This window comes from Schistocerca serialis, chromosome 1 (assembly GCF_023864345.2).
Source record: "Schistocerca serialis cubense isolate TAMUIC-IGC-003099 chromosome 1, iqSchSeri2.2, whole genome shotgun sequence".
NCBI classification, from domain to species: Eukaryota; Metazoa; Arthropoda; class Insecta; order Orthoptera; family Acrididae; genus Schistocerca; species Schistocerca serialis.
In genome coordinates, this window is record NC_064638.1 from 153,077,354 (window position 1) to 153,104,503 (window position 27,150).

The 27,150-nt window shown below is 41.7% G+C and overlaps 1 protein-coding gene across 1 annotated transcript in view; it reads right to left on the reverse strand.

Annotated features, from left to right (window-relative positions):
• The window catches only part of LOC126464541 (extracellular matrix organizing protein FRAS1-like), a 471,206-nt gene that overhangs the window by 206,413 nt on the left and 237,643 nt on the right, over window positions 1-27,150 (reverse strand). The window contains exon 5 of the mRNA XM_050096241.1: window positions 17,982-18,203. Coding sequence (XP_049952198.1) covers window positions 17,982-18,203 — 222 coding nt within the window. The remainder of the gene's footprint in view (window positions 1-17,981; window positions 18,204-27,150) is intronic.

The following is a 27,150-nucleotide window of genomic DNA, read 5'->3' on the forward strand; positions in this document are numbered from 1 at the left end:
ATTGCCATTCCCACACCACTCATTACTGCCTTATGTTCCCCTCCTAACCTCCTTGATATTCTTTTCAAACCATATGACATTAACTGACCATAATCTCCATTCCAAGGTTCTTACTCCTACCATTGTTCCCACTGTAAAACCTGTCTCATGCAGCCATCCACTACCTTCTACAATATTTAAAGACATAGCAACATGAGAAACCACATATATTGTTTAGCAATTACCACATATCCACTGCACAGGAATGACTACCACTAAACCAGCTGAATGCATGAATGGACACAGAAGAAGCATTCACTTTGGAGAGACCCATACCCAATTGCTGAGCAGGATTTACAGCATGACAAGTAACATGACTGCTTGCTACACAATGTCGACCATTCGCATCATCCTAATCAGCCATAGTTCCCCTAAATTCCATTGACAGGAACCTGCTCACCAACATATCATCAAATCTTCCTGGACTAAACCACCATTAATTAATCCCCTCTCCCATTTATTCATATGGTTTTTTGCCAGCAGCTTCTTTTTTTTTTTTTTTTTTTAAATTACTCAACTCTTTCTCTATTTCCCTCTTTTTCCTTTTTGTTTTTTCTTTATTTATCTTCTGCTTTACTTTTTTGTCTGTATCTTTCTCTCTTTTTCTTGTCCCTCCCCCCCTCTGACTTTGCCAGAAGATGGGTAGTATGACACTTCCTGAAACATCATATCAACACTATCACCCGGCTGGAGACCCAAGAAACCTTCATCACTAGTTTACGCTGGGAAAGCCTACAGTCACATAGGATGCCTAAGGTTTTGTTGGTCATGTAATTTTGGTGGTGAGACTTCATTTTGTTTTATGTTATCAGATGACATACTACAATCTTCAGAGACATCAGAGAAACAATAATCAGATATCTGTGTTTCTTCTGGATATTTTAATTAATTCATTCCACCTGTGAAAGATTTAATTACACTAGCTCCTTATCTACCTTGTATTCTTTCATCAAATATGACATTATCAGAGGTAACTATGTCTTTTCCATCAGGTAGATAGATTCTGGAGCAGGGTGAATCCAAATCATACCTGACAAAGGTTCCTTCCTTTGATTTCTTTTCAGTTTTTTGTTGTTTATGATCTTCAGTCAAAACATAATAGTCACATCCAAAACTTCTCAACTTATCAAAATCTATTTTTTGTCCAAACCACATTTCAGCAGGACTTCTTCCTTTTACTGAACTTCTAACAGTTTGATTTAGCATAAAGATGGCATAATTTATTGCTTCAGCACAAAGATTCTCATTCAGGTTTTGTGTGTGTATTGCCAGTTGTGCTGACTTGACAACTGTGCACATTTCTCTTTCAATTCTGCCATTTTGCTGAGGTGTGTATGTGTTCGTCTTGATGTGAAAAACACCAAGTTCATCTAGCAGCCTTTTAGTGAGTGCATTCTTGATTTTGGTCCTGTTGTCTAACTTTAAACATTTTACTTTCTTCCCAAACTTATTTTCTACTATTTTCATGAAAGTTTCTAATTTGGAAACAGCTTCATCTTTTGTCTTGAGAAAATAAACAATTCAGAGATGAGGAAAATCATCTTTAGACAACAAGAAATATCTTGCTCCTCCTAACGACATGAGATTCATTTCACACAAGTCAACATGAATTACATCCAAAGTATTTTCAGCAACTTTCATATCTGTCAGATGAGACTTGTGATGTTGCTTGCCATGGGACATTTTGATGTGCTAACTTTTCATGCCACATATTAATTGAGACTGCTGTCATACATTTGTTAAATTCTTTTGTATGAAACAACATCTTGTACAGCTGTTGTTCACGTCGACCTATTGCTACATTTTCCAGATTGTCAACAGTTTTGAAAACTGAGAGATCTGCATCTGCAGTCTGAACATAGCCTTTGTCTAAGACTTGAGAAACAGAAAGTAAATTAAAGTTTATGTTCCTTACATACATTCTGCAGAACTACTTCATACTAGTGTTCTACATCAAAAGCCTTTAATTCAGCATCTCCCACTCCAATTCCTTCTAATCTGGTTGCACCACCAATTAACACTTTTGTACAGTGATTTAATTTTACATAATTTATTGCTCAGTCCCTTCTAAATGTCATATGTTGTGTGGCACCACAGTTTTGGTACCAAATGTTCTCTCGACCTGATTGCAAATTTATTTCATTTATATTGGCAATAGATAATCCAACAGTGACCAGTGCTTTATGTTTGTAACCTTTTATTTCTTTACTGTCAAGTTTATTGCTTGTCTTGTTTCTGTATAACTTTGGACTTGGACATTCCCTGGCAAAATGACCCTCTTGTTTGCAGGTGTTACATGAATAATTCTCTCTACAGTATACTACATATTTGGCACATGGTCTATTTCTGCAGTGTTTCTTTACATGCCCATTTTTGCTGCATTTGAAACTTTGAACTGTAGACATTTCCTGCTGACCTGCTTTGACAAATGGTTTACTTTGTTTTGAGATAAAAGCATCAGTGTGCAACATGCTTAATGGTTCTGTCTCATTTAACCTGTCTCCCTCCAGACACAAACGTTCAAACAATGAGTTAAGATTTTTGTCAGCTACTGCTACATTATCCCACGCAGTACAGAAGTGGTGAAGTTTCGGTGGTAACATCCCAAGAATTTGCAACATAATCCAGTTCTCTTTCATGGCTTTGCCTTCTGGTGTTAAATCTTCTGCACATTCTTGAATATGCATGCAGTTTTGAATAGCAGAGTTACTTGTATCATATTTGTAAATGAAGAAATTTCTCTGCGAACCTTTAATTGTCAAATCCAATTTCTTGTCATATAGCATTTCCAGTTTTTTTAAGCATTTGACTAGCAGACTTGCAATTTCCTATTTTCCTGCCTATGTCGCTACTGACATTTAAACCTATAAAAATTTGTGCCTCAAGATCTTTCTCAATCCAAGCTTGTACATGTTGATCAGTTTCTCCTCCTGTCAGTTTAATTTCCTGTCCGGTTGCTACTGAATACAATTTCATTGACTTTAATGTGAAATCAAGTTTAAATTGCCAAGAAACGTAGTTAACATTTCCGTGATGATCCTCTGACAAAACTTCCAATTGTGACTTAATAGAATCTGTTGGTAATGGATAAAAACTCTACTGTCTTTGAAGTTAATACATGTAATTGACTTTTCTGACTGTACTTTGACGATTAACGAAGTTTTCGTGACTTTTATTTTTGTATCACTAATTTACCAATTGATGCTACTTCTGACTATTTACTGATATGCAGTGCATCACTGAACTGTTGGTGCTCTCCTTTAAAAATAACAGATGAATAGTTACATATCCAGTTTATCTGGGCAAGCTTATAGATTCGTTCTGGGCCCATAACCTCATGATAAATTCTTGTTTTAAAGATAAGTAACTACTTTGTGGTATATAAAGGAGAACACTTTAATATATCATTGAATTATGTACAGCACTGCAGCATGCTTGGATAAGAAAACAACTGACTGACACAGAGTAAATATTTCAGCATTATTGCATGGAACATGGAAGATATACAAAAACACCTTGCATAACATATTACAAGACACAGAACACACTTAACAATTCTTCATTTACTAATTAAGGAGAATCTGTCCATTGACTTATAATGAATTCCATGGTTTTTTCTCCTTTCCTGCACAGTTCACAAGTTTTTAATATTAGCCCATTGACTGCAACCTGAAAGAGCCCTATACATCTTCCTTAATCTACAAATACTGCTTGGAGTTTCTAATGAGTTCTATTTCAAGTCTTGTATCATGGCAGTCACACAAAACAGTGCTTAAAATTACTTTGGGCACCTCTTGTTGCTCTTCTACATCTTCAGGGTCAAAAATTTGGATATGGGTTTTGTGGGTCCCACATAATACAGCTGCATTTAGCAGTATGCCTCTTGCTTTATCTGCCTTGAGAAGTTCTTCAAAAGTATCATTACTTGGAAGACCTCATTTCCCTTGTACACTGCATATCTCACATGAAGATCTCAATACTGTATACTACCCGATGTCACTCTTAGATATCTCTCTGAATTACACTCAAATATTGTTTTGGTCTTATGGAGCAGAAGCTTACCAATTTGTTCTTGCTTGCATTGGTACTCATTCCATTTTTGTTAACCATGTTACGAGGGTTACTCTGAAACTAATGAATTCCTTTTTCTTGAGCACCCAAGCTAGATTATGCTGGTGTGTCTTAATTTTTTAATCTTCCCACTAATGTTCTATTAATTTTGTGGTGTTGATAGGTCATATCGACCATAGACAACATTACTCTTTGGGACTGAGGTTGCTCATCAGAGCTGCCTTGTTAATTCAGTCTGTTCTTATACCATGTACTGTGTGCAGATTTTGTTTTATGTTATCAGATGACATACTATAATCTTCAGAGACGTCAGAGAAACAATAATCATATGTTGTCAAAACATATGTATGTGCAGATATTAGTGGGGACAGTTTATTCCATATACCACTATTCATATCCTGCTGCCATACTGGTAACCCCAAAGTTTCTACAACTTCTGCGCCGGGTGTTGTAAATCAACAGATTATGTGCACGCCGCCATGACCATCTCACCCAACGCTTTGTTCGAAGACTTGGAAGCCCAACTAAGACCGCCGGGCCTCTTCAATCCTTCGGCAATGGCCAGGTCTTCATTACTCCATCGTGATTTGCAATCTCCAACCACGTTAACCTCAAACTTTGTTGTTCTACACTGGTCGAGTGCTACACTGTTAACTCAAACAATGGACCCAGGTTTCGTGTTGCTGGACTGTGCTCACCAACATGTGAAGTGTAAAGTGGATAATATTCAGAACTGTGCACTTACCAATTGATGCTATTCTTTGACTCTCAAAGGGCTGCAACAGCAGTTAGTGTCATGCCATGTGCAATGCTGTCATTTGCGCAAAACACATCCGGCAACTATCAATCTTGACCTGTTGTTTGCAGACTAACAATGGACATTTTTGTGCCCAAAATTCTCCTTGCTCACCCCCCAGACCTCTTACTCAACTTTTCGACCACATGGGTTCGAGTACATCTTTTGGCATTTCTCGTTCCAGTGGCATCTTACCACACTGCAGTGATCTTCTGCAAGTTCCACTGGTAATTTATAGTCTGACCCCATGGGGCATGTTCCCAGTGTGCACGGAGAACTCACAATTTTGTCATATGAGTTACCAACCTACACCACTCTCCTGCCCCCCCCCCCCCACCCCCCGCCCCACTCGCAGGTGGCCCCAGTTCTGACCGCTCAGCCACTCACTCACCTCTCCCACTGCTCTGCCTGTGTCTGCCACGCCTTCTGCATTATTTTTAAGGTGGGCAAAATCAAATCAATACCTGTAACCCATGGTCCAGTTTATGGGACTCCTACATGTATCGCGCAACTGCTCATTCCCACGATACCGGCCGTGCCAACCGCGTCGTGTTTTAGCGACACATCAAAGACAATGCAACCCACCGTTGCCACGGACGTTCTTGCCAGGAATACACCAATGACTATTGTACTGTCCTGCTGTACGGCCTCTCCTGCCAAGAACCAGCCGGTTTTCCAAGGGACACTGAAGCTGCCTTCATCCCCTCTCCCAGGTCATCTGCCGAAACTGCCACCTTTACACAAAGACAACCCTGTATCATGGTTTGCGCTTATCGAGCATCTTTTTGATTTGCATCACATGTCTCGTCATGCATCTCCGTGATCACTTGGACTTAATTTGTGATCTATTCCTCTCGCCACCACCTCCACCGAAGTACAAGTTCGCAAAGAAAATGATCATGGAATGACTCGCCTGCTCACCACAAGAATTAATCATCATGATCTTGCACAAGGAACACCTGAGGGAGCGAACTCCCTCACAACTCTTGTGCCACCTTCGGTTACTTCTGAGTGAGCATACCATGCTGGACGTCACTCTGTGGGCGGTGTGGTCTGCCAAATTTCTTACCAACCTACAGATCCACCTGCTACCGCACTCCATCGCGTCAATCAGCTCTTGTCTCCGCATCACACACCAACTATATTCATTGCTACGACAACACCAACCAGCTCACCACTCATTGCTAGTTGGCACAACTTCTACTGCTTACCAGCTGTCTGCTAGCAGAGGCAGGGCTCGCTCTGCCTCCACGCCTTCTACATCTCCTGGCAGTATCCGCTCGTTCTCTCCACCATATGAGCACTCCATACCATACGTGCCGGTATACATGCTGGAACAAATCAATGAGGACAAGCCTCCTCCACTGCTGCAGTCACCACCACCACTGCACCCACTCATCTGTACTGCTGGTACCACAATATTTTTGGCGAAAATGCCAAGAAGTGCTGATTACCTTGCCAGCACCCAAACGCCAACTGCAGGACCTAAAAGATGCTGAGTCCTGCAGAGAACCTCACAGACATCCTCATACATTGCACTCCGTCCACTCATCTGCCCAGCCGAACAGTCATTTGTACGTGACTGACATTTCATCATGGCTAGTTTTCCTAGTCGACACTGGTGCTGACATGTCTATCATACCTACATCGATGGCTTCCCCTGTCTTTTCACTGACGAAGTCACTTCTACAAGCTGTCAACGCATCAACATTACAAACCTCAGGCTCTGTCAAAGTTATGGTGCACCTACCTCCTTCTCTGTGTTTTCCGTGTACTGTCTACATTGCTGACATCGATGAACCAATTTTCAGTGAGGATCTTTTGTCCCATTACAAACCTTCTCTGAAGGTAGTTCAGGGCTCAGTGCCACATCATCCCACTAACACTCAGATACTGTGCTCCCGCACCTATGTTCCACGTTCTGTTTCTATTGTGACATGCAAACCTACTGTCAGAATATGACTCGGCGGCACAAAACCACCGGGAAAATGACAAGCTGAAACAATGAATAGCACACATTTACAATGAGCTTGTCACGGCTTGTACCTCGCTGCTGAAACTGCAGTCCACAGCCCTGCCACCTAATCGTGTTTCTCCAGCAGACATCAGCTCAGACACTCATCAGGTTAGTTCAAATACATTTATTGCGTGACATGATTCACATCCGGTAGACTCTGCATCCTCAACGCGCTTGCCACGTTCGCTGCCATATCTATCAGACAGTGCTTCTAATAACAGTCGTGCATGCAATATGACCACACACACCACGCAGGCAACCGACCTGCGAGTTGATAAACATTCCCCCTCTCTTGCGTGCCAGACACGTGCGACACCAATGCCGCTCTCGTCCGCACCAGGTACCAAGTGCAAGGTTGACAGCAGACAGTCGCCATGCATTCCGACCTGCTCCACGCTGCGCACACAGCTGCCCTCTCCAAACAAGCACATGCCGTGCTCACATACTAGACATGTGTTGCCTTTTCCCACTCCCATTAATGGCTACACCTCTTTGCACCCTACCCATCCAAAAACTTCGCGTCAGGACACTGATCAACCGCGTGTGCAGTTCTCTGTTTCTTCCGTCACTGATGGAATGACACACAAGATAGTTACCACTGCCAGCCCTCTATTACGCACAAGGTTAGACACCTCAACCCTATTAAGTTGAGCATAGCCTGGCAGCAAATTAATGGACTTTTGGAGGCAGGTATCCTGCAACCATCAGACAGCAACTGGTCTTCACCGATCCACCTCGTCCTCAAACATGATGGTTCTTTCTGAATGTGCAGTGACTACAGATGTTTAAATGCTCATACTGTCGTGGACTATTACCCTTTGCCTAACATAAATGATTTCACTCTTATGTTATCGAGCGCTACAATCTTCAGTGTCATTGACTGTAAACACGCCTACCACCAGATTCCCGTAGCTCTGGATGACATCCCTAAAACAGCTATTATCATGTCTCTTGGTTTGCTCCAATACAACTTCATGCCATTCGGTCTAAAAAACACGGCGCAAACGTGGCAGCATTTCATTGACTCCATCTTACAACAATTCGAGTTTTGCTTTGCATACCTGGACGACATACTCATTTTCAGCATGTCAGCAGAGGAACATGAAAATCATTTATCCATGGTTCTCCAGACGTTGAACTCCAATGGCGTCGAGGTCAACTAAGAAAAATTCCAGTTGCGTCAGCTTTCCATCTCTTTCTTGGGTTACACCGTCTCCATCAACAGAATACAGCCTCCCAAATCTCACATGCACACCATCACTTCACTGCTGCCCCCGGCTACTTACAAGTCACTGTGCAGGCCCCGCTGACAGACTCACTGTCGGGTAAACAGGCTTCAGGACTCAAACCTATTCGCTGGACTGCACCTATGCTGGAGGCTTTCAATGCATTAAAGACTTCTTCAGCTCACGCTGTAACACTCACCCACCCCACCCCCTCGGCCGAGTTTTTTATCACTACAGATGCCAGTGACATCACAGTGGGAGTGGCACTACAGCAACGCAAGCAGACATTGTTTCCCCTCTTCATTTCTTCTCTAAAACACTATCAACATATCAGAAGAAATACTCTGCTTTCGATAGAGAACTCCTTATGGTCTACAAGGCTGTCAAACACTTCCACCCCGATGTGGAGAGTCGTTCATTCTTCATCCTCATGGATCACAAACCACTCACAGACCCTTTCTGAAACCCCCTCGAGGACCCACCTCCTCGGCATTTCCATCACTTTGATCTAGTCTCCCAATTCAAAACTGACATTCGCAACATCAAGGGAATGGACAACATCGCCACAGATTTTTTTTCGCGTATCAATACTATTTCATGCATCATTGACTTATCCAACCTGGCTGCCTCCAACGAGGAATCTCAAGCTCTCCTTATGGACCCTCAAACATCTCTTGTGTTTACTAAAGCTAAATTCCCTGGCGTTGTGGACAAGGTGTGGTGCGTCTCTTCTACCGGTACCTTATGCCCATTACTCCTACCTCCCCTGTGCCGGCAGGCCTTCGACGCTCTGCATAACCTCACTCACTCGCTCACCCTGTCATCCACTCATCTCTGAGCGTTTCATTTGGGAAAATATAAAATGGGACTGGCACACCTGAGCATGCAGCTGCATCCCCTGCCAACGCAACAAAATCGGCCGCCATACCACTCTACCACTGGGCAAGTTTGACATCCCTCCAGGACGATTTCATCATGTACATATCAATCTTATTGGTCCTCTTCCACCATCAGAGGGCCACAGATATATTCTATCCACAATTGACCTCATGTCCTGCTGGGTAGAGGCAGTCTCCTTACCTAACATCACTGCCAAAACCATAGCCAAGGGTTTTATCTCCTCGTGGATTGCTAGGTTCGGTTGTCCAACCACCATCACAACCGACCAGGGACAGCAGTTTGAATCTTCCCTGTTCACCATTTTATGTAACGTCTGCGGCACAAAGAAAATTCACACCACAGCCTACCACTCGCAAAGCAATGGGTTAGTGGAACGGTGACACCGCGCTCTAAAAACAGCGCTCAGGTCCCACGACTGCCACTGGTCCGAAGCACTTCCATGGGTACTGTTTGGCCTCTGTTGAACTTTCAAGCCTGACTTACAGGAAACTATCTCAGAATTCGTTTATGGGGAGAACCCCTTCCTACCAGGGGAACTCATTCAGTCTCAGATACCTGAAGACTTCGCCCCCTCCAGGGATTTCAGAAGTCGCATGCACACCCACTTCAAACACGCACAACTGCACTCACCTATCAGCCACTCCCCCCCGGACACTTACAGGCCACCTGCTCTCAACACTGGCTTCCATGTAATGCTGAGAGATGATTAGGTCCAACAACCTCTGCAACCACCTTATCTCGGCCCCTTTGAAGTCCTCTGGTGGGGCGATACAACTTTTGACATGAAACTTCCTGGCAGATTAAAACTGTGTGCTGGACCGAGACTCGAACTCGGGACCTTATCCTTTCAGGAGTGCTAGTTCTGCAAGGTTTGCAGGAGAGCTTCTGTGAAGTTTGGAAGGTAGGAGATGAGGTACTGGCGGAATTAAAACTGTGAGGACGGGGCGTGAGTCGTGCTTGGGTAGCTCGGTTGGTAGAGCACTTGCCCACGAAAGGCAAAGGTCCCGAGTTTGAGTCTCGGTCCGGCACACAGTTTTAATCTGCCAGGAAGTTTCATATCAGTGCACACTCTGCTGTAGAGTGAAAATTTCATTCTAGTAACTTTCGACATCATAAGCAATGACAGTCCATAAACTGTTTTGTTACACTGACTCAAACCAGCATTCATGGACACTGACGTCCCTCTGCTGGTGCAGTCTGATTCTCCTAACGACTCTCCCACCAGTCTCCCTCCTGCTATGGAGTCTGACAATGTTTCTCCTCAGGCCACACACCGTTTTGATCACCCGATGCCTCCCTGTCATGTTTTGTGGGTTTCTCAGACATGTCACCCTCCACCCCATGTGCGAGTTTTGCTGCTACCTCATTGAGTAGGAGACACCCTCTCCCATAGTCACCCTGCTCTGCAATATACACCCACACTGCATGAACAACATTTCAATCATCACTATCGACGACCGAGTCCTCATTCTACTCACAGACACCGCGGCCTCGCCACCCAATGACCAGTTAAACATCAGTGTTGTGCATAGCCTCAACCTCCCTCGTGAGTGTCACTCGCTGACAATTCTTGCCTTCATCTCACCGGACGGCTCGATTAGCATCCGGGCTAGCCACACCTATGCCCCGCCATCTGCCGTTCAACCCACCTGTTCTTGGGCTGGCCACTGCATCGTCCATCCTCACTTGTTCAATGACTTTGAGGTGGACCTGCCTCCTCCCGTCACTCTGCCTCTGCACCCCGCCCCGGTCGGGGTGGAGGTCCTGGTGGTACATCTACCAGCTCATATGACCACCAACAGCATCAATGCCTTCATGGTTTTCCCTCAAGACTCACATGCGGTACTCCGTACTGCGAAGGGGGGGGGGCTGGCGGGCTGTGTGGCATCGATAGGTCATATAGGCCATAGACAACATCAATCTTTGGGATTGAGATCACTCATCAGAGCTGCCATGTTAATTCAGTCTGTTCTTATGCCTTGTATTGTGTGCAAGTGTATGATAATTGCCGAAATATATGTATGTGCAGATATTAGTGGGGACAGTTTATTCCGTATGCCGCTATTTGAATCCTGTTCCCATAGTTTCACTGTTCTGCAGTGGACTATTTCAGGGGAACATTCCTAAATGGTGTCTGATGTCATTTTGTGTACAAAACAGAAGTGTGGCATTGAATTCCTCACTGTTGAACAAATTGGACCAACTAAAATATATTGATGTTGCTAAAGGAATATAGATAGAGATGCTACAATTGACATGAGCAATGTTAGGTTGTGTGCTTCAATAGTGATGAAAAGGGCACTGCAAGAAGTCACATCCAGATGAACTCTGCTCAGCTATCATTATGAGCAGTGTCTTGATCAACTCACCCATGATGATCAGTGGATTTTGACCAAGGAATTGAACAATACTGTGCACAGCTGAATGTTGGCTGTAATGTCTCAGACAAGGTGTTATGAAGGCATGGTTATAACAAAATGTGTGCAAGATGGGTGCAGAGGGTGCTTACACGAGACCAAAATGTCACTCAATGGAAATTTTTTATGGTCTGCTAGACCAATATGAGGCAGAAGGTGACAATTTTCTGAACATTCTCATCACCAGAGATGAGATGTGGTGTCAGTCACTGTGAGTTGGAATCCAGAAGACAATCCATGGAGGGCGGACACAGGAATTCTCCAATAAAGGAGATGTTAAAGACACATGTACTTGCAGGTAAAGTAATCTACACAGTCTTCTCAGGCAGGCAGTGTGTCGTTATCTTGAATGTCTTGGAGGATCAAGTAACTGTCAGTTCGGAATGCTTCAACATGAAACTCTTTAGGATGAAAGCCTGAATTCCAGGGCCAGGTCAGGAAATAAGACAAACTTCCACTTGCAACATGATAACACCAGGCCCAAAACCAGGCTTGAAAATTCCAGGGCCAGGTCAGGAAATAAGACAAACTTCCACTTGCAACATGATAACACCAGCTGCTAAACAATATTGTGACACCAAAACTCTTGTCAAATTTGGCTGTACAGTCTACTATATTGACATACAGTCCTGATTTAGCACTCTCTGACTCTGTCTCTTTGGCTTATGACAAGTGGAATATGTGGTCATCATTTTCTAGACTTAGATGTCATCAATGCTGCAGGAAAGTGACTATCCTCATATGGTTAAGGTTTTTACAATTGTGACAGGTAGGCCATTGTTCATCTTTGAGAAAATAGCATAAAAATGGTGGTGACTCTGTAGAAAAATGACCATATGTAGCTGACCTATTGCTCTATTTAATTTTGTTGTAGTGTTTTCTGTACCTATTACAGTTCACTTTCAATGAAAATAATGTGAGGCATTAATTTCATAATGACCTTATTATTATGTACAGCTCATATACTGCAGGATACTGTAGAAAAATGTAAGTTAGAGTAGAAGAGTAGGAAAAACAATCAAGTAATGTTCAAATATAGCATAGGTGGTGCACTGCTCCACATGACTGGTCTGATTAAATACCTAGGCACAAAGCTGCAAAGCTATAAGAAATGGGATGAGCACATCAGGTTGGTAACAGGGAAGGCAAATGGTCAACTTCATTTTATTGGGATAATTTTAGAGAAGTGTAGCTCATCTATAAAGAAGATGGCATATAGGATACTATGCAATCCAATCTTGAATATTGCTTGAGTGTTTGGGATCTCTACCAGGTCAGATTAAAGGAAGGCGTAAAAGCAGTTCACAGGTGTGCTGCTAGATTTGCTACTGGTAGCTTTGATCAGCATGCAAGTATTATGGAGGTGCTTTGTGAATTCGAATGGGAATCCCTGATGGAAGATGACATTATTGAAGCACTATTGTGGAAATTTAGAGAACTGGCATTTGAGGCTGACTGCAGAACGATTCTACTGCCACCAACATATGCTTTGTCAGAGGACCATGACAATAAGTTGAGAGGCATTAGGGATCACGTAGACACTTATAGACAGCTGTTTCTCTCTCACTCTCTTTATGACTGGAATAGGCACAGACATGAATCGTAGTGGTACGTGGTACACTACACCATGATCTGTATGATGGTTCTGGAATATGCATGTAGATGTATTATTATTATTATTATTATTATTAATGCTTACTGTAATGTTAACTCACTAAGAATGCCATCTGGATGTAAATTTTTCAGGTGAGGTAAATGCATAAAAAAATAAACTATTATTATTGATCAAAACAACAGAAAGGGGACACAACAAGCACAATTATCACTGTTTGCAAATACATTAAGACTGGAACTTTAACCTAATTTATACTTTAATCCACCTGTCAGTGTGTTAAGTATTTGAATTTTGTATACGGTGCTCTATTTTCCAAGCATTTTCTCTCTCTCTACTTTTATACTACCTTAAAAAATATTATGTCTACTACGCATGCTTTAGTTTTAACCTTCAAGTTCACAGTTTGAAGATCTGTTTACTTGCATAATATAATACCTGTGAATACTTCTCAACATACACTGAACATTTATCAGCACTGACTTGGTGGAAGCAGAACAAGTATAAACGAACATTGGTTAAAGGAAGAGGATATAAAATTGTATGTACCATCAGGTTTCAGATTAGCTACATACTTCTGCAGACCCAGTGAATCCTATGGGGGTTCATCCATATATATTAGCAATGATCTAGACCTAAAGTTTTCTGTTCTTGAAGTTAGTGACCTATGCACTAAAGGTGTTTTTGAAGCAGCTGCTTTTATTATACCTAGTATACAGCTCATAACTGTGTCTTTATATCACACTCCTGAAAGTAATGTAGAACAATTTATAGAACGTTTAGAAAAACTTGTGATCAGTATACAAAAATATACTAAATACAAAATTTTAATCTTTGGGGATCTAAACATAGACATTAGGAAAATGACAGCCAGAAATGTTAATTTAGTAAATATGTTAAGATCCTATAATCTCTTTTGTGCTAATGAAAGTCCTACAAGGCACTCCTCCTGTCTTGACAATCTAATAACAAATGTATACAAATGTGATTTTGAGCTAGGCTTACTTAATGTCGATTACCTGTCAGACCATAGAGGTATATGGGTGAAACTAATTACTAAAAAACCAAAAGAAGACGAGGAACAAACTCAGTGTGTCAGACTATCTACAGATACAAATATTAGCAAGTATAGAGAAGAACTTAAGTCTATAGATTGGAATACTGTTATACATTCCTCCAGAAATGTTGATGAAGCCTTCAGCACATTCCTCAAAATCATTTCTGAAATCTTCCACACATGCTGTCCACTGGTTAAAAAACAAAAAAACAAAAATGTTAGGAAACCTAGCCACTCAACTTTACAGAAGTGGTTTTCACCCCAATTACAAAAACTGAGACTATTGGTAATTACTTGTCACGATAAGGTCAAAAAGGGAGCAGTAGATAAAGAAACTTACAAAAACCTGAAAAGAAAATATAGATCTGAAATTAAAATAGCCAAGTATAAGGCAAATGGTGATTTCATTAAAAAATCACACAATAAATGTAAGGCTGCATGGAAAGTAATAAAAGCAGAGCTAGGTATGGATATAAACTACAAAGACAACACAAATGCTGCTAACGTCACTGCTGATGATTTCAATCACTTTTTTGTCAACTCTGCCAATCTTAGCCTTCCAACCCATAGCAACCAGAATTCCAATTCAACACATACACCTATTTCTCACCCCATATCTGGCAGAAATTTTCAACAAAACATTACAAACATAGTGTCAGCTTGTAAATGGAGAGAAGTACAAGTAACTGATATAATTAAAGCAACCTCTAAATTAGGATACTCTAGATCTGAAGATGTGTATGGCCTGTCAAACTATGTAATTAAAAAAGTTGTAGATCTCATAACATACCCCCTTTGCATACTGATAAACTGGATGCTCTCGAGTGGACACTTTCCAGAATGTCTCAAAAAAACCATTATACAAAAAGGGTGACAAGTCCTGTATCAATAATTATAGACCAATCTCACTTGTGCCTATTCTTTCAAAAATAATAGAACATTGCATAATGCAGCAAATATGCATACACCTATCAGACAATAATATATTAAATGATTCTCAGTATGGATTCAGGTCAAACTTATCAACAGTCAAAGCAGTTGAAAACCTTATCTCTTTTGTACTAAGTGCATTTGAGTCAGAATTATCTGCTGAAGCCATTCTAATTGACTTGAGTAAGGCTTTCGACTCAGTTAACCACAAATTATTATTAGATAAACTGTGTTGCTATGGAATCAAACACCTGGAACTCTCACTAATTGAATCATACCTCAGCAATAGAAAACAAATAGTAAAGCATAATGACCAACAGTCACAGACTTTAAGTATAAAACGAGGTGTTCCTCAGGGCTCAGTGCTTGGCCCTCTACTATTTATATTGTTTGTAAATGACTTTCCGAACAACTTACCCTGTAAATCTATCCTCTATGCTGATGACACAACATTAGCTAATTCTGGAAAGGATATAAACATATTGAAGGAGGAAAGTGAAGAGTGTCTCAAAATATCTAATATGTGGTTTAAAGCTAATGACTTATCTATGAACCATGAAAAGACTGTCAAGATAATCTTCAGTTTATCAAACAGTAACATGGAGTTATCATCTGTTAAACTACTAGGAATACACATTGACTCAAAATTAATTTGGGACACACATACAGATTATGTATGTCGAAAGCTATCACGAGTTATCTACCTACTAGCCAAACTACACACATGTGTTACACAAGATTTATTGCTTCAGTCATACTATGCCTTCTTTCATTGCCATCTACAATATGGCATTCTTTTATGGGGTAACTCTCCAGGAGCCAAAAAAATTTTCACTTGGCAGAAGAAAGCAATTAGACGTTTGTACGGAATCACAGACAACAAGACCTCATGTAGACCTTATTTTAGAGACTTAAAAATTCTCACAGTCCCATCTCTTTACGTATATTGTTGCCTATTAAACATAAAAGAAAACTTAAACAACTACACTATAAGGAAATCGGTTCATCAACACAATACTCGACAAACAAATATGATTGATATACCCACAACCAGGCTTAAGAAAACCCAATCTAGCTATGAATACATAGGCATAAAATTATTCAACACTTTACCCGTACAGGCTCAATTGGTTTCAATGGATATTTTCAAAACTAAAACCAAAGTGTGGATGAAGAAAAATACTTTCTACAGTGTAGAAGAATTTCAGAATAGTTGTAAAGATGATCTAATTTATTGATAAACTAAGGCTTACTATTATGTATAGTTATGGATGTAGAGACAGCTAGCTATAAGCTAATAGGGTACAACACTATCTTTTTTTTTCCATGTAATATTTTTGCTATATGAAACATAATGTACAAATAGCTATAATACTTCTGACAACATTGATTGCATGTTAATGCTGATAAATTATGGCTTACTGTTATGTATGGATCTAGGTGTAGAGGCTGTTGTAAGCTAATAGTTTACAACATTGCCATATTTTTACTATGTAATATTTTGGTATGTAAAACATAATGTACAAATAGCTGTAACTCTTCTGACGACATCGATTGCATGTAGGTGCTGAAAGATGGATAAAATAAATAAATAAATAAATAAATAAATAACGATGACAGAGAAATGCTACAAATGAGACTGTTAAGAGTGACCTAATACACCAGAAGAAAGAGATAAATATGATGAAACTAGCTATACAGACATACTGTGAAATGTATTGAAAAGGGGGAAATTTTGATGTAGTTATAACCATGTACTCTGCAGACAGCACAACAGACATTTGAAAAATTATGACTAAGAGACTTACTTTGAGCAGTGCAGTAGAAAAAGTATCATTTTTCAGAACTGGAAATATAAAACACAACAGTAATCACCACTGCATAGAATTACATGTGCACATCACAAACTTATGATAAAAACTAATATACAAAATACGTGAGAAAGCTAATGTATGGATGAAATGTATGAATGTGGATAAGGAACCAATAGTTATGGAGAATAGAATGTGAGAGCAAAAGAGATAAAATAATTGCTATGAAAAAGGAGTGAGAGAGCAATAGAGCTTCTGCAGTTTTAGTAAGCAATTCTTTTTTTTTTTTTGGCTACTTAGGACATAGAACACTGTTACAACCACAAATTAAATGATTTCATCAGTAAAAATGTGTATTCTGGCCTCAGTGAATCATTGCAGTGAGTGGTGAAGCTGAAATTATGTTGGGGGAAGAAGAGGAAACTTGAAATAATGAATACAGAATTTTGATCTGAGTAGGTATTCAAACAGGAACCGGCAACAGAAATTATAGAACAAGGATGACACATCACATTTGAAAATAGTATATTTGAATATAATATACCTGAAAGAAAAATGAATAATAACCACTAAAGAGAACTCTTAAATTTATAACTGTCTTTTACACAGCTGTAATATGTCTTGTACCAATATTTGTTTAAGCATTACCGATGTAATGTCATTAGCACAATGGTAACTATAATAAAGAGTGTGCCATTTTGGAGCATTTATGGTGGCTTACATTATGAGAAGAAATGAATGGAGTTGCAATACAGATGGACTGAACACTATGAAGATGGTCAAATTAAACAAAAACAATGACATAAATTATACAGATTAGCTACTTTAATAAAAGATTTTAATATTTCATTTACTTTTTTCATGTTTGACACATTTTGGATAAAATTATTTTAAAAATTATGAAGAGGCAACATTACAGAAGACAAAAAGAATCAACTTTTTAAATGCAGCATGCTTCGAGAAGTAGTTAAGTAAGACAGAAGAGATTAAAATATGGTCTCTTAACACATTAAGGACGTGTTAATACACAACTAATAAGCACATTAGTCAATGGGCTATGAAAGAGCATTTGCATGCATACTCTTGAACTTCAAATATTACTCACAGATTTCAGCTGTAGATGAGGACTCTTCTGCCTGAATATCAGCTGCATAGCTGAATATGAATGCACTCTAAACCTGAGTTCAAAGTTGTAAGTTGGACCACCTTGCCGCATTGTCACTAATAAAGCTATTGTGAACACACTTTCACTAGACTCTTGTACTTGTTGTGGTGGGAGATAGACTATTTTCAGGGCATCCACATCTGCCTGAGTGAATGAGTTCACCTGGAAAACAAAATGTCTTCTGGAATTCATTAAATTAGTGATATAAAATGTTAAATTCAATTTCTTGTCACATAAAAAACAGTTTCTTTTTGTGGAATATACAATCAAAACACTACAAGGAGATACAATGGCTGACCAGTATTTATCTTCAAGGTGAAATTACAAGTATTGCTGATAAATTTAAAAGTAGAACAGCATACATTCACATATAGATATAAAATAACAAATGAACATATCTCATTTGGAACTTTCCCTTAGAATGTGGACACATGTGATTTATCTTTGAAGGGATTCTTTAAATCACAATTTTGAAAAATAAAAAAGATAAAATATATCATCTTTCAAGGAATTAAATATAAAAATGCTGATGATATTAGCAGCGGATTTTCAGACAAAGCTACTTACACTGCAAGGAGAAAAAATCAATGAAATCTTTAAACAAAGTAAGAACAAGATTAAGAGAATGTAAATAATTAAAAGAATGTAAATAACCACAAAAAGAAAGAAATGGTTTATGTTGCTGCTAGAGCCCCACATGAAAGCAAGACATTGGTGAACCCTATCAGTTCAAAAGAAAATTAAAAACTTATCTCATTAGCCAGTCTTTTTACAAATTATCTGAATATCTACATTCAGAGATTGAAAAGTTCTGTTAACTACACGGTTAGTAACCCTGTCTCCCTGACTGTTTTAAAGCTGCATGACAAGCAGTAATGTACTGTAAACAAGATTCAGAATTTAGTGATGTTAATATAAGTTAAGCTCTGCCTTTCTGGCCTCACATGGGCTACTAGGGACTGACCAACTGCCATGTTATCTTCAGCCAATGGCATCATTTGGATGTGATATGGAGGGGCATGGAGCCAGAACACCACTCCTGGCTGCTGTCAGCTTTGCAGATCTTGGAGCCACTATTTGACATCACAGGGCTGGGTGGGCCCCAGTCCTGTTCTCCAAACAAGGAAAAATCCCTGGCTGTACAAGGACTGGAACCTCGATTCACCTCATGGCAGTCAGTCACTCTGATCATTCAGTTACGGAGGTGGACCAAATTTACAGATCTATGAAATATTATCTGTCAAAAGTGCCATTGTGGTCAAATAAATATCAAGATACTAATAGCAGGTACAGACCAGGTATAAAGTAAGTATGTGTCACTTCTGCTGTGCAGCGAGGTACGTTAATTTAAGTATTAACTGTATTTTTCTTAATTGTCACTTCTTCTTCCGTATGTTTTTGCTTTTAGGAAGCTTTAATTGTCAAATGCTAGTAATAGTGTTCCATAGATTTCGTGTTTGTTTTGAATACAGTCAGAGAGAGTCTCTTTAGTCACCCATAGTGCCAGTAGTGCTAGTGTTTGTTTTCAATACAGTCCAGAGACAGATAGTGCTATTTTCATTGTTTTCTACAAGAAGTGTCTAGTAACCACAGTTTAGTCAACTATCAGCCGCCTTTAGTGAATTAGCAGTCTAGTTAAAAGTTGATTAACTCTCTACAGTAATTTGATTTCTTAGGATGGATAGGATGTGTGACTGCTGTGTACGGACGCAGAAGGAGCTGGCCACTGTTCGCGAACAGCTAAACGTGTTGATGGCCGCGGTCAGCCGTCTACAGGCTGCTGCCTCAGAGTGTAGCAGAAGTGGGGAGACGCTGCATCGCATGGTACATCCCAGGTGTTACATGCTTCACCCACTGTCCCTGCTGTCGAGACATCTTCGCGGGCACCGGACGCGGTTGGGCCACCCTCTCCCCAAGGGGAGTGGCGGGTTCAGCAGCATTCGCGGCGCATGAGGCAGAGGGTCAATGTGGAGGCTGGCTGTGTGACATCGCCTGCTCTGCCTGTGAGTGGACATGTGGCTGCTCCTTCAGCAAGGTCTGAGCAGGCACACGGGCAGACGGGTTTATTAGTTATTGGGAGCTCCAACGTTAGGCAGGTGATGGAGCCCATTAGGGAAATAGCAGAAAGGTCGGGGAAGAAGGCCAGTGTTCACTCTGTCTGCTTGCTGGGGGTCTCATCCGAGATGTGGAGGAGGCCCTGCCGGCAGCAATAGAGAGCACTGGGTGCACCCGACTGCAAATTGTTGCTCATGTCGGCACCAATGACTCCTGCCGTCTGGGTTCAGAGGTCATCCTCAGTTCGTACAGGCGGTTGGCCGAGTTGGTGAAGGTGGAAAGCCTCACTCATGGGGTGGAATCTGAACTAACTATTTGTAGTATCGTTCCCAGAACCGATCGCGGTCCTCTGGTTTGGAGTCGAGTAGAAGGCTTAAACCAGAGGCTCAGACGATTCTGCGGAGATCTGGGATGCAAATTTCTCAACCTCCGCTATTGGGTGGAGAAATGTAGGGTCCCCCTGAATAGGTCAGGCATGCACTACACGCAGGAAGCGGCTACAAGTGTAGTGGAGTACGTGTGGAGTGTGCATGTGGGTTTTTTAGGTTAGAGAATTCCCTCCCTAGGCCCGACAAGATGCCTCCTGAGACGCGGCAAGGTAGGAGTAGGCAAAATGCAACAGGGAATAACAATATTAATCTGCTAATAGTAAACTGCAGGAGCGTCTATAGAAAGGTCCCAGAACTGCTCTCATTAATAAATGGTCACAATGCCCACCTAGTACTAGGGACAGAAAGTTGGCTGAAACCAGGCGTAAACAGTAACGAAATCCTAAACTCAGATTGGAATGAATACTGCAGAGACAGGCTGGACAGTGAAGGGGGAGGCGTGTTTATAGCGATAAGAAGTGCAATAGTATCAAAGGAAATTGACGGAGATCCGAAATGTGAAATAATTTGGGTGAAAGTCACGGATAAAGCAGGCTCAGACATGGTAATTGGATGTCTCTATAGGCCCCCTGACTCAGCAGCTGTTATGGCTGAGCACCAGAAGGATAATTTGGAAAATATTTCAAGTAGATTTCCCCACCATGTTATAGTTCTGGGTGGAGATTTTAGTTTGCCAGATATAGACTGGGAGATTCAAACGTTCATAATGTGTAGCAGGGACAAAGAATCCAGTGAAATTTTTTTAAGTGCTTTATCTGAAAACCACCTTGAGCAATTAAACAGAGAACCGACTCGTGGTGATAACATATTAGACCTTCTGGTGACAAACAGACCCGAACTATTTGAAACAATTAACGCAGAACAGGGAATCAGCGATCATAAAGTGGTTACTGCATTGATGATTTCAGCCATAAATAGAAATATTAAAAAAGGTAGGAAGATTTTTCTGTTTAGCAAAAGCAACAAAAAGCAGATTTCAGAGTACCTGATGGCTCAACACAAAAGTTTTGTCTCAAGTACAGATAGTGTTGAGGATCAGTGGACAAAGTTCAAAACCATCGTACAATATCTGTTAGATAAGTATGTGCCAAGCAAGATCGTAAGAGATGGAAAAGAGCCACCGTGGTACAACAACTGAGTTAGAAAACTGCTGCGGAATCAAAGGGAACTTCACAGCAAACATAAACGTAGCAAAAGCCTTGCAGACAAACAGGAATTCGTGAAGTGAAATATAGTGTGAGGATGGCTATGTGAGAGGCGTTCAATGAATTCGAAAGTAAAGCTCTACGTACTGACTTGGCAGAAAATCCTAAGAAATTTTGGTCTTATGTCAAAGCGGTAGGTGGATCAAAACAAAACGTCCAGACACTCTGTGACCAAAATGGCACTGAAACAGAGGATGACAGACTTAAGGCTGAAATACTAAATGTCTTTTTCCAAAGCTGTTTCACAGAGGAAGACTGCACTGTAGTTCCTTCTCTAGATTGTCGCACAGATGACAAAATGATAGATATCGAAATAGATGACAGAGGGATAAAGAAACAATTAAAATCGCTCAAAAGAGGAAAGGCCGCTGGACCTGATGGTATACCAGTTCGATTTTACACAGAGTACGCGAAGGAACTTGCCCCCCTTCTTGCAGCAGTGTACTGTAGGTCTCTAGAAGAGCGTAGCGTTTCAAAGGATTGGAAAAGGGCACTGGTCATTCGCATTTTCAAGAAGGGATGTCGAACAGATGTGCAGAAATATAGACCTATATCTCTAACATCGATCAGTTGCAGAATGTTGGAACACGTATTATGTTTGAGTATAATGACTTTTCTGGAAACTAGAAATCTACTCCGTAGGAATCAGCATGGGTTTTGAAAAAGACGGCCGTGTGAAACCCAGCTCACGCTATTCGTCCACGAGACTCAGAGGACCATAGACACGGGTTCACAGGTAGATGCCGTGTTTCTTGACTTCCGCAAGGCGTTTGATACAGTTCCCCACAGTCGTTTAATGAACAAAGTAAGAGCATATGGACTGTCAGACCAATTGTGTGATTGGATTGAAGAGTTCCTAGATAACAGAATGCAGCATGTCATTCTCAATGGAGAGAAGTCTTCCGAAGTAAGAGTGATTTCAGGTGTGCCGCAGGGGAGTGTCGTAGGACCGTTGCTATTCACAATATACATAAATGACCTTGTGGATGAATCCGGAAGTTCACTGAGGCTTTTAGTGGATGATGCTGTGGTATATCAAGAGGTTGTAACAATGGAAAATTATACTGAAATGCAGGAGGATCTGCAGCGAATTGACGCAAGGTGCAGGGAATGGCAATTGAATCTCAATGTAGACAAGTGTAATGTGCTGTGAATACATAGAAAGATAGATACCTTATCATTTAGCTACAAAATAGCAGGTCAGCAACTGGAAGCAGTTAATTTCATAAATTATCTGGGAGTACGCATTAGGAGTGATTTAAAATAGAATGATCATATAAAGTTGATCGTCGGTAAAGCAGATGCCAGACTGAGATTAATTGGAAGAATCCTAAGTAAATGCAATCCGAAAACAAAGGAAGTAGGTTACAGTACGCTTGTTCGCCCGCTGCTTGAATACTGCTCAGCAGTGTGGGATCTGTACCAGATAGGGTTGATAGAAGAGATAGAGAAGATCCAACAGAGAGCAGCGCACTTTGTTACAGGATCATTTAGTAATCGGGAAAGTGTTACAGAGATGATAGATAAACTCCAGTGGAAGACTCTGCAGGAGAGACACTCACTAGCTCAGTACGGGCTTTTGTTGAAGTTTCGAGAACATACCTTCACCAAGGAGTCAAGCAGTATATTGCTCCCTCCTACGTATGTCTTTCGAAGAGACCATGAGGATAAAATCAGAGAGATTAGAGCTCACACAGAGGCATAGCGACAATCCTTCTTTCCACGAACAATACGAGACTGGAATAGAAGGGAGAACCGATAGAGGGACTCAAGGTACCCTCATCAACACACTGTCAGGTGGCTTGCGGAGTATGGATGTAGATGTCCAGGTTTCGAGAGGGTGCGTTTCTGGATGAGGTATCAAATATATTGCTTCCCCCTACTTACACCTCCCGAGGAAATCATGAATGTAAAATTAGAGAGATTCGAGCGCGCACGGAGGCTTTCCGGCAGTAGTTCTTCCCGCGAACCATACACGACTGGAACAGGAAACGGAGGTAATGCAGTGTCACGTAAAGTGCCCTCCACCACACACCGTTTGGTGGCTTGCGGAGTATAAATGTAGATGTAGGCAGCATCTTTCTGCAAAGTAATAGCTTCTTTGATTAAATATACATAAAGATACAAACAATCAAAAATCCAGAGTTAATAATGACAGTATTATGAAAATGATAGATTGCTACTCAGAGATTGTGGAGACATTGAGTTGCAGACAGGTACAACAAAACGACTGCTAAACAAGTAAACTTTCAGACAAAGGCCTTCCTCTGAAATAGACAGCACACACACATGTTCACGCACACACACACATGACCACTGTCTCTGGCCACTGAGGCCAGACTGTGAGCAACTGTACATGATGGGAGAAGCAATCTGTGTGGTGGGGGTAAGGAGGAGGCTGGAGGAGGGGGAGGGATAGCAGTGTAAGGCTGGGCGACAGTAACGTGCTGTTTGTCGAAGTATACAGGGAGATGGTAGGGACAGGGTAGGGCAGCCTGGTGCAGTTGGGATGTTGGATGGAGTGCCAGGTGGTGGAAGGTAGAGGAAAGGGCCATAGGGACTGCAAAAGGAGAAAAGTAAAAAAACTGAGGATGCCTTGGTGGAGTAAAGGGCTATGTAGTGCTGGATGGTTCAAATGGCTCTGAGCACTATGGAACTCAACTGCAGTGGTCATCAGTCCCCTAGAACTTAGAACTACTTAAACCTAACTAACCTGAGGACATCACACACATCCATGCCCAAGGCAGGATTCGAACCTGCAACTGTAGCCGTCACGCAGTTCCAGACTATAGCGCCTAGAACCACTTGGCCACCCCAGCCGGTGTAGTGCTGGAGTGGGAACAGGGAAGGAGATAGGTAGGTGATGCACAGTGACCACTGAAGGCTGAGGCTGGGGGTGTTATGGGAACATTAGATGAAACTTCCTGGTAGAAAATAACTGTGTGCCACACCCAGACTTGAACTTGGAACCTTTGCCTTTCACGGGCAAATACTCTACAGTCTGAGCCACTGAAGCATGACTCACGACCCATCCTCACAGCTTTAATTCTGCAGTACCTCATCTCTTACCTTCCAAACTTCACTTTTCTGCAAACCTTGTAGAATAAGAACTCCTGGAAGAAAGGATATTGCAGAGACATGGTGTAGCCACAACCTGGGGGATGTTCCCGAATGAACTTTTCACTGTGCAGTGGAGTGTGTGCTGATATGAAACTTAAAGGCAGATTAAAACTGTGTGCCAGACTGAGAAACTGGTGTTGGCAGGAAGGGTCCAAATGGCACAGGCTGTGAGGCAGTCATTGAAGTGAAGAACATTGTTTTAGAGGGTTGGGCATTGTGCTCAGCAATTGGGTGATGTAGTTGTTTCTTAGTACCAGTTTGTCAGTGGGCATTCATGTGGGCAGAAAGCTTGTTTGTAGTCATGCCCGCATAGAATGCAGCACAGTGGTTGTGGCTTAGCTTGTAGATGACAAGACTGCTTTGATGGGATAGGTGATGCTTTTGACAGGACTGGAGTAGATGGTGATGGAGGGATGTATGGGACAGGTCTTGTGTCTAGGTCTATTACAGGGATATGAGCCATGAGGCCAGTGATTGGGAGTAGGGTAGGAGTAGGGATGGGAGAGGCTATTGTGTATGTTCAGTGGGTGGCAGAATACCACTGTGAGGTGGTGAGAAATATAGTATCCAATAGCAGCAAGTCCATTGGCAGTTGGAATGTTAATATAAAGAAAGGTGGCATCAATAGTGATGAGCAGGACACCATGCAGTAAATGAACAGGAACTGTGGAGAGACAGAAGAGAAAATGGCTGGTGTCTTTTACATAGGAGGGTCAGTTGTGGGTAATAAGCTTAAGATGTTGCTCTACAACAGCAGACATTCTCTCAGTAGGAGCACGATAGAGCATCATGGGTGGTTGGGTTTATTGACTTCAGGAAGCATGTAGAAGGTAACAGTGCGGGAAGTGGTAGGGGTGAGGAGAGAGAGAGAGAGAGAGAGAGACTCAGGGAGAGATTCTGGGATAGGTCTAAGGCTCTGAGGAGAGACTGGAGATAATGCTGTATTTCTGGAATGGGGTCACTGTGGCAGGATTTGTAGGCAGATGAATCTGATAGCTGGTACAGTCCTTCTGCCAGGTAATCCTTTCAGTTCAAAACACAATGGTGGAGCCTTTGTCAGCAGGTTGCAATCAGCTTTTATGTTGTGGGTTGCAGTTCTTTCTGTGAATGTAAGGTTAGCTTGCATGTGAGGGATGTGGACAATGATAATGAGGCATGGTTAGAGATTAAGATCTTCTGGAAAGTTAACAGGGGGTAATTTAGGGACAATTTGGGAGGACCAAAGTTGGATAGGAGGAATGAACTGAGTCAGGCAGGGTTTAACATTGGTTTTGGGTTGAGTCTGGTTGTTAGGTAGGTGGTGAAAAAGCGTTTCCACTGTAGGGGCTGGGAGAAGGTCCTTAACGAGTCCATCATGTTTGAATTTGGCAGAGGGGCAAAAGATAAGGCCTTTGGAAAGGCACTGTAACTGGCCACAGTGAGTTGTCCTGTGTGATTGGTTTTATGGACTTTAGGAAGCATGTAGAAAGTAGGAGCGTGGGGAATGGTAGAGGTGAGGAGTCAGATGGACTCCTATGCCAGCCTTTTCATGTTACGTCCAGAGGAATCCTTCCTGAACACCCAGAATCCCAAACAGCTCACCTGGCTCAGATTCACTGATGACATCTTCGTAATCTTGATCAAGGATGAGGACACTGTACCCACATTCCTCCAGAACCTCAACATCTTCTCCCCCATTTGCTTCACCCTGTCCTCCTCATCCCAACAAGCCACCTTCCTTGATGTTGGCCTCCACCTAACAGATGGCTATCCCTGTACTTCCATCCATATCAAAATTACCAACCACCAGCAATAACTCCACTTTGACAGCTGCCACCCATTCCATACCAAGAAGTCCCTTCCATACAGCCTAGCCACCCACAGCCGCCACCTCTGTAGTGATGAGCTGTCCTCTTCAGAATATACCAAGGGTCCCTCTAAGGTCTTCACAGACTGAAATTACCCTTCTGATCTAGTACAGAAACAGATCTCCTGTGCCTCATCTCTCCAGTCACTCACCACATCCCAAAGTCCCACCACCTGGCCAAAAAGGAACGGTCACCTCGTGCCTCAGTACCATCTAGGACTGTAGCAACTGGATCACATTCTCCATCAGGGTATCGACTGCTTCTCATCATGCCCTGAAATGTAGAATACCCTACCCACTATCCTTCCCATCCATCCCAGTATTCTGCTGCCCACCAAATGTACACGATATCCTCATCCATCCCTATTCCAACCCCTGGCCTCATGGCTCATATCCCTGTAATGGACCTAGATACAAGACCTGTCACATACACCCTCCCACAATCACCTATACTAGGCCAGTCACAAGCATCACCAATTCCATCAAACGAATGG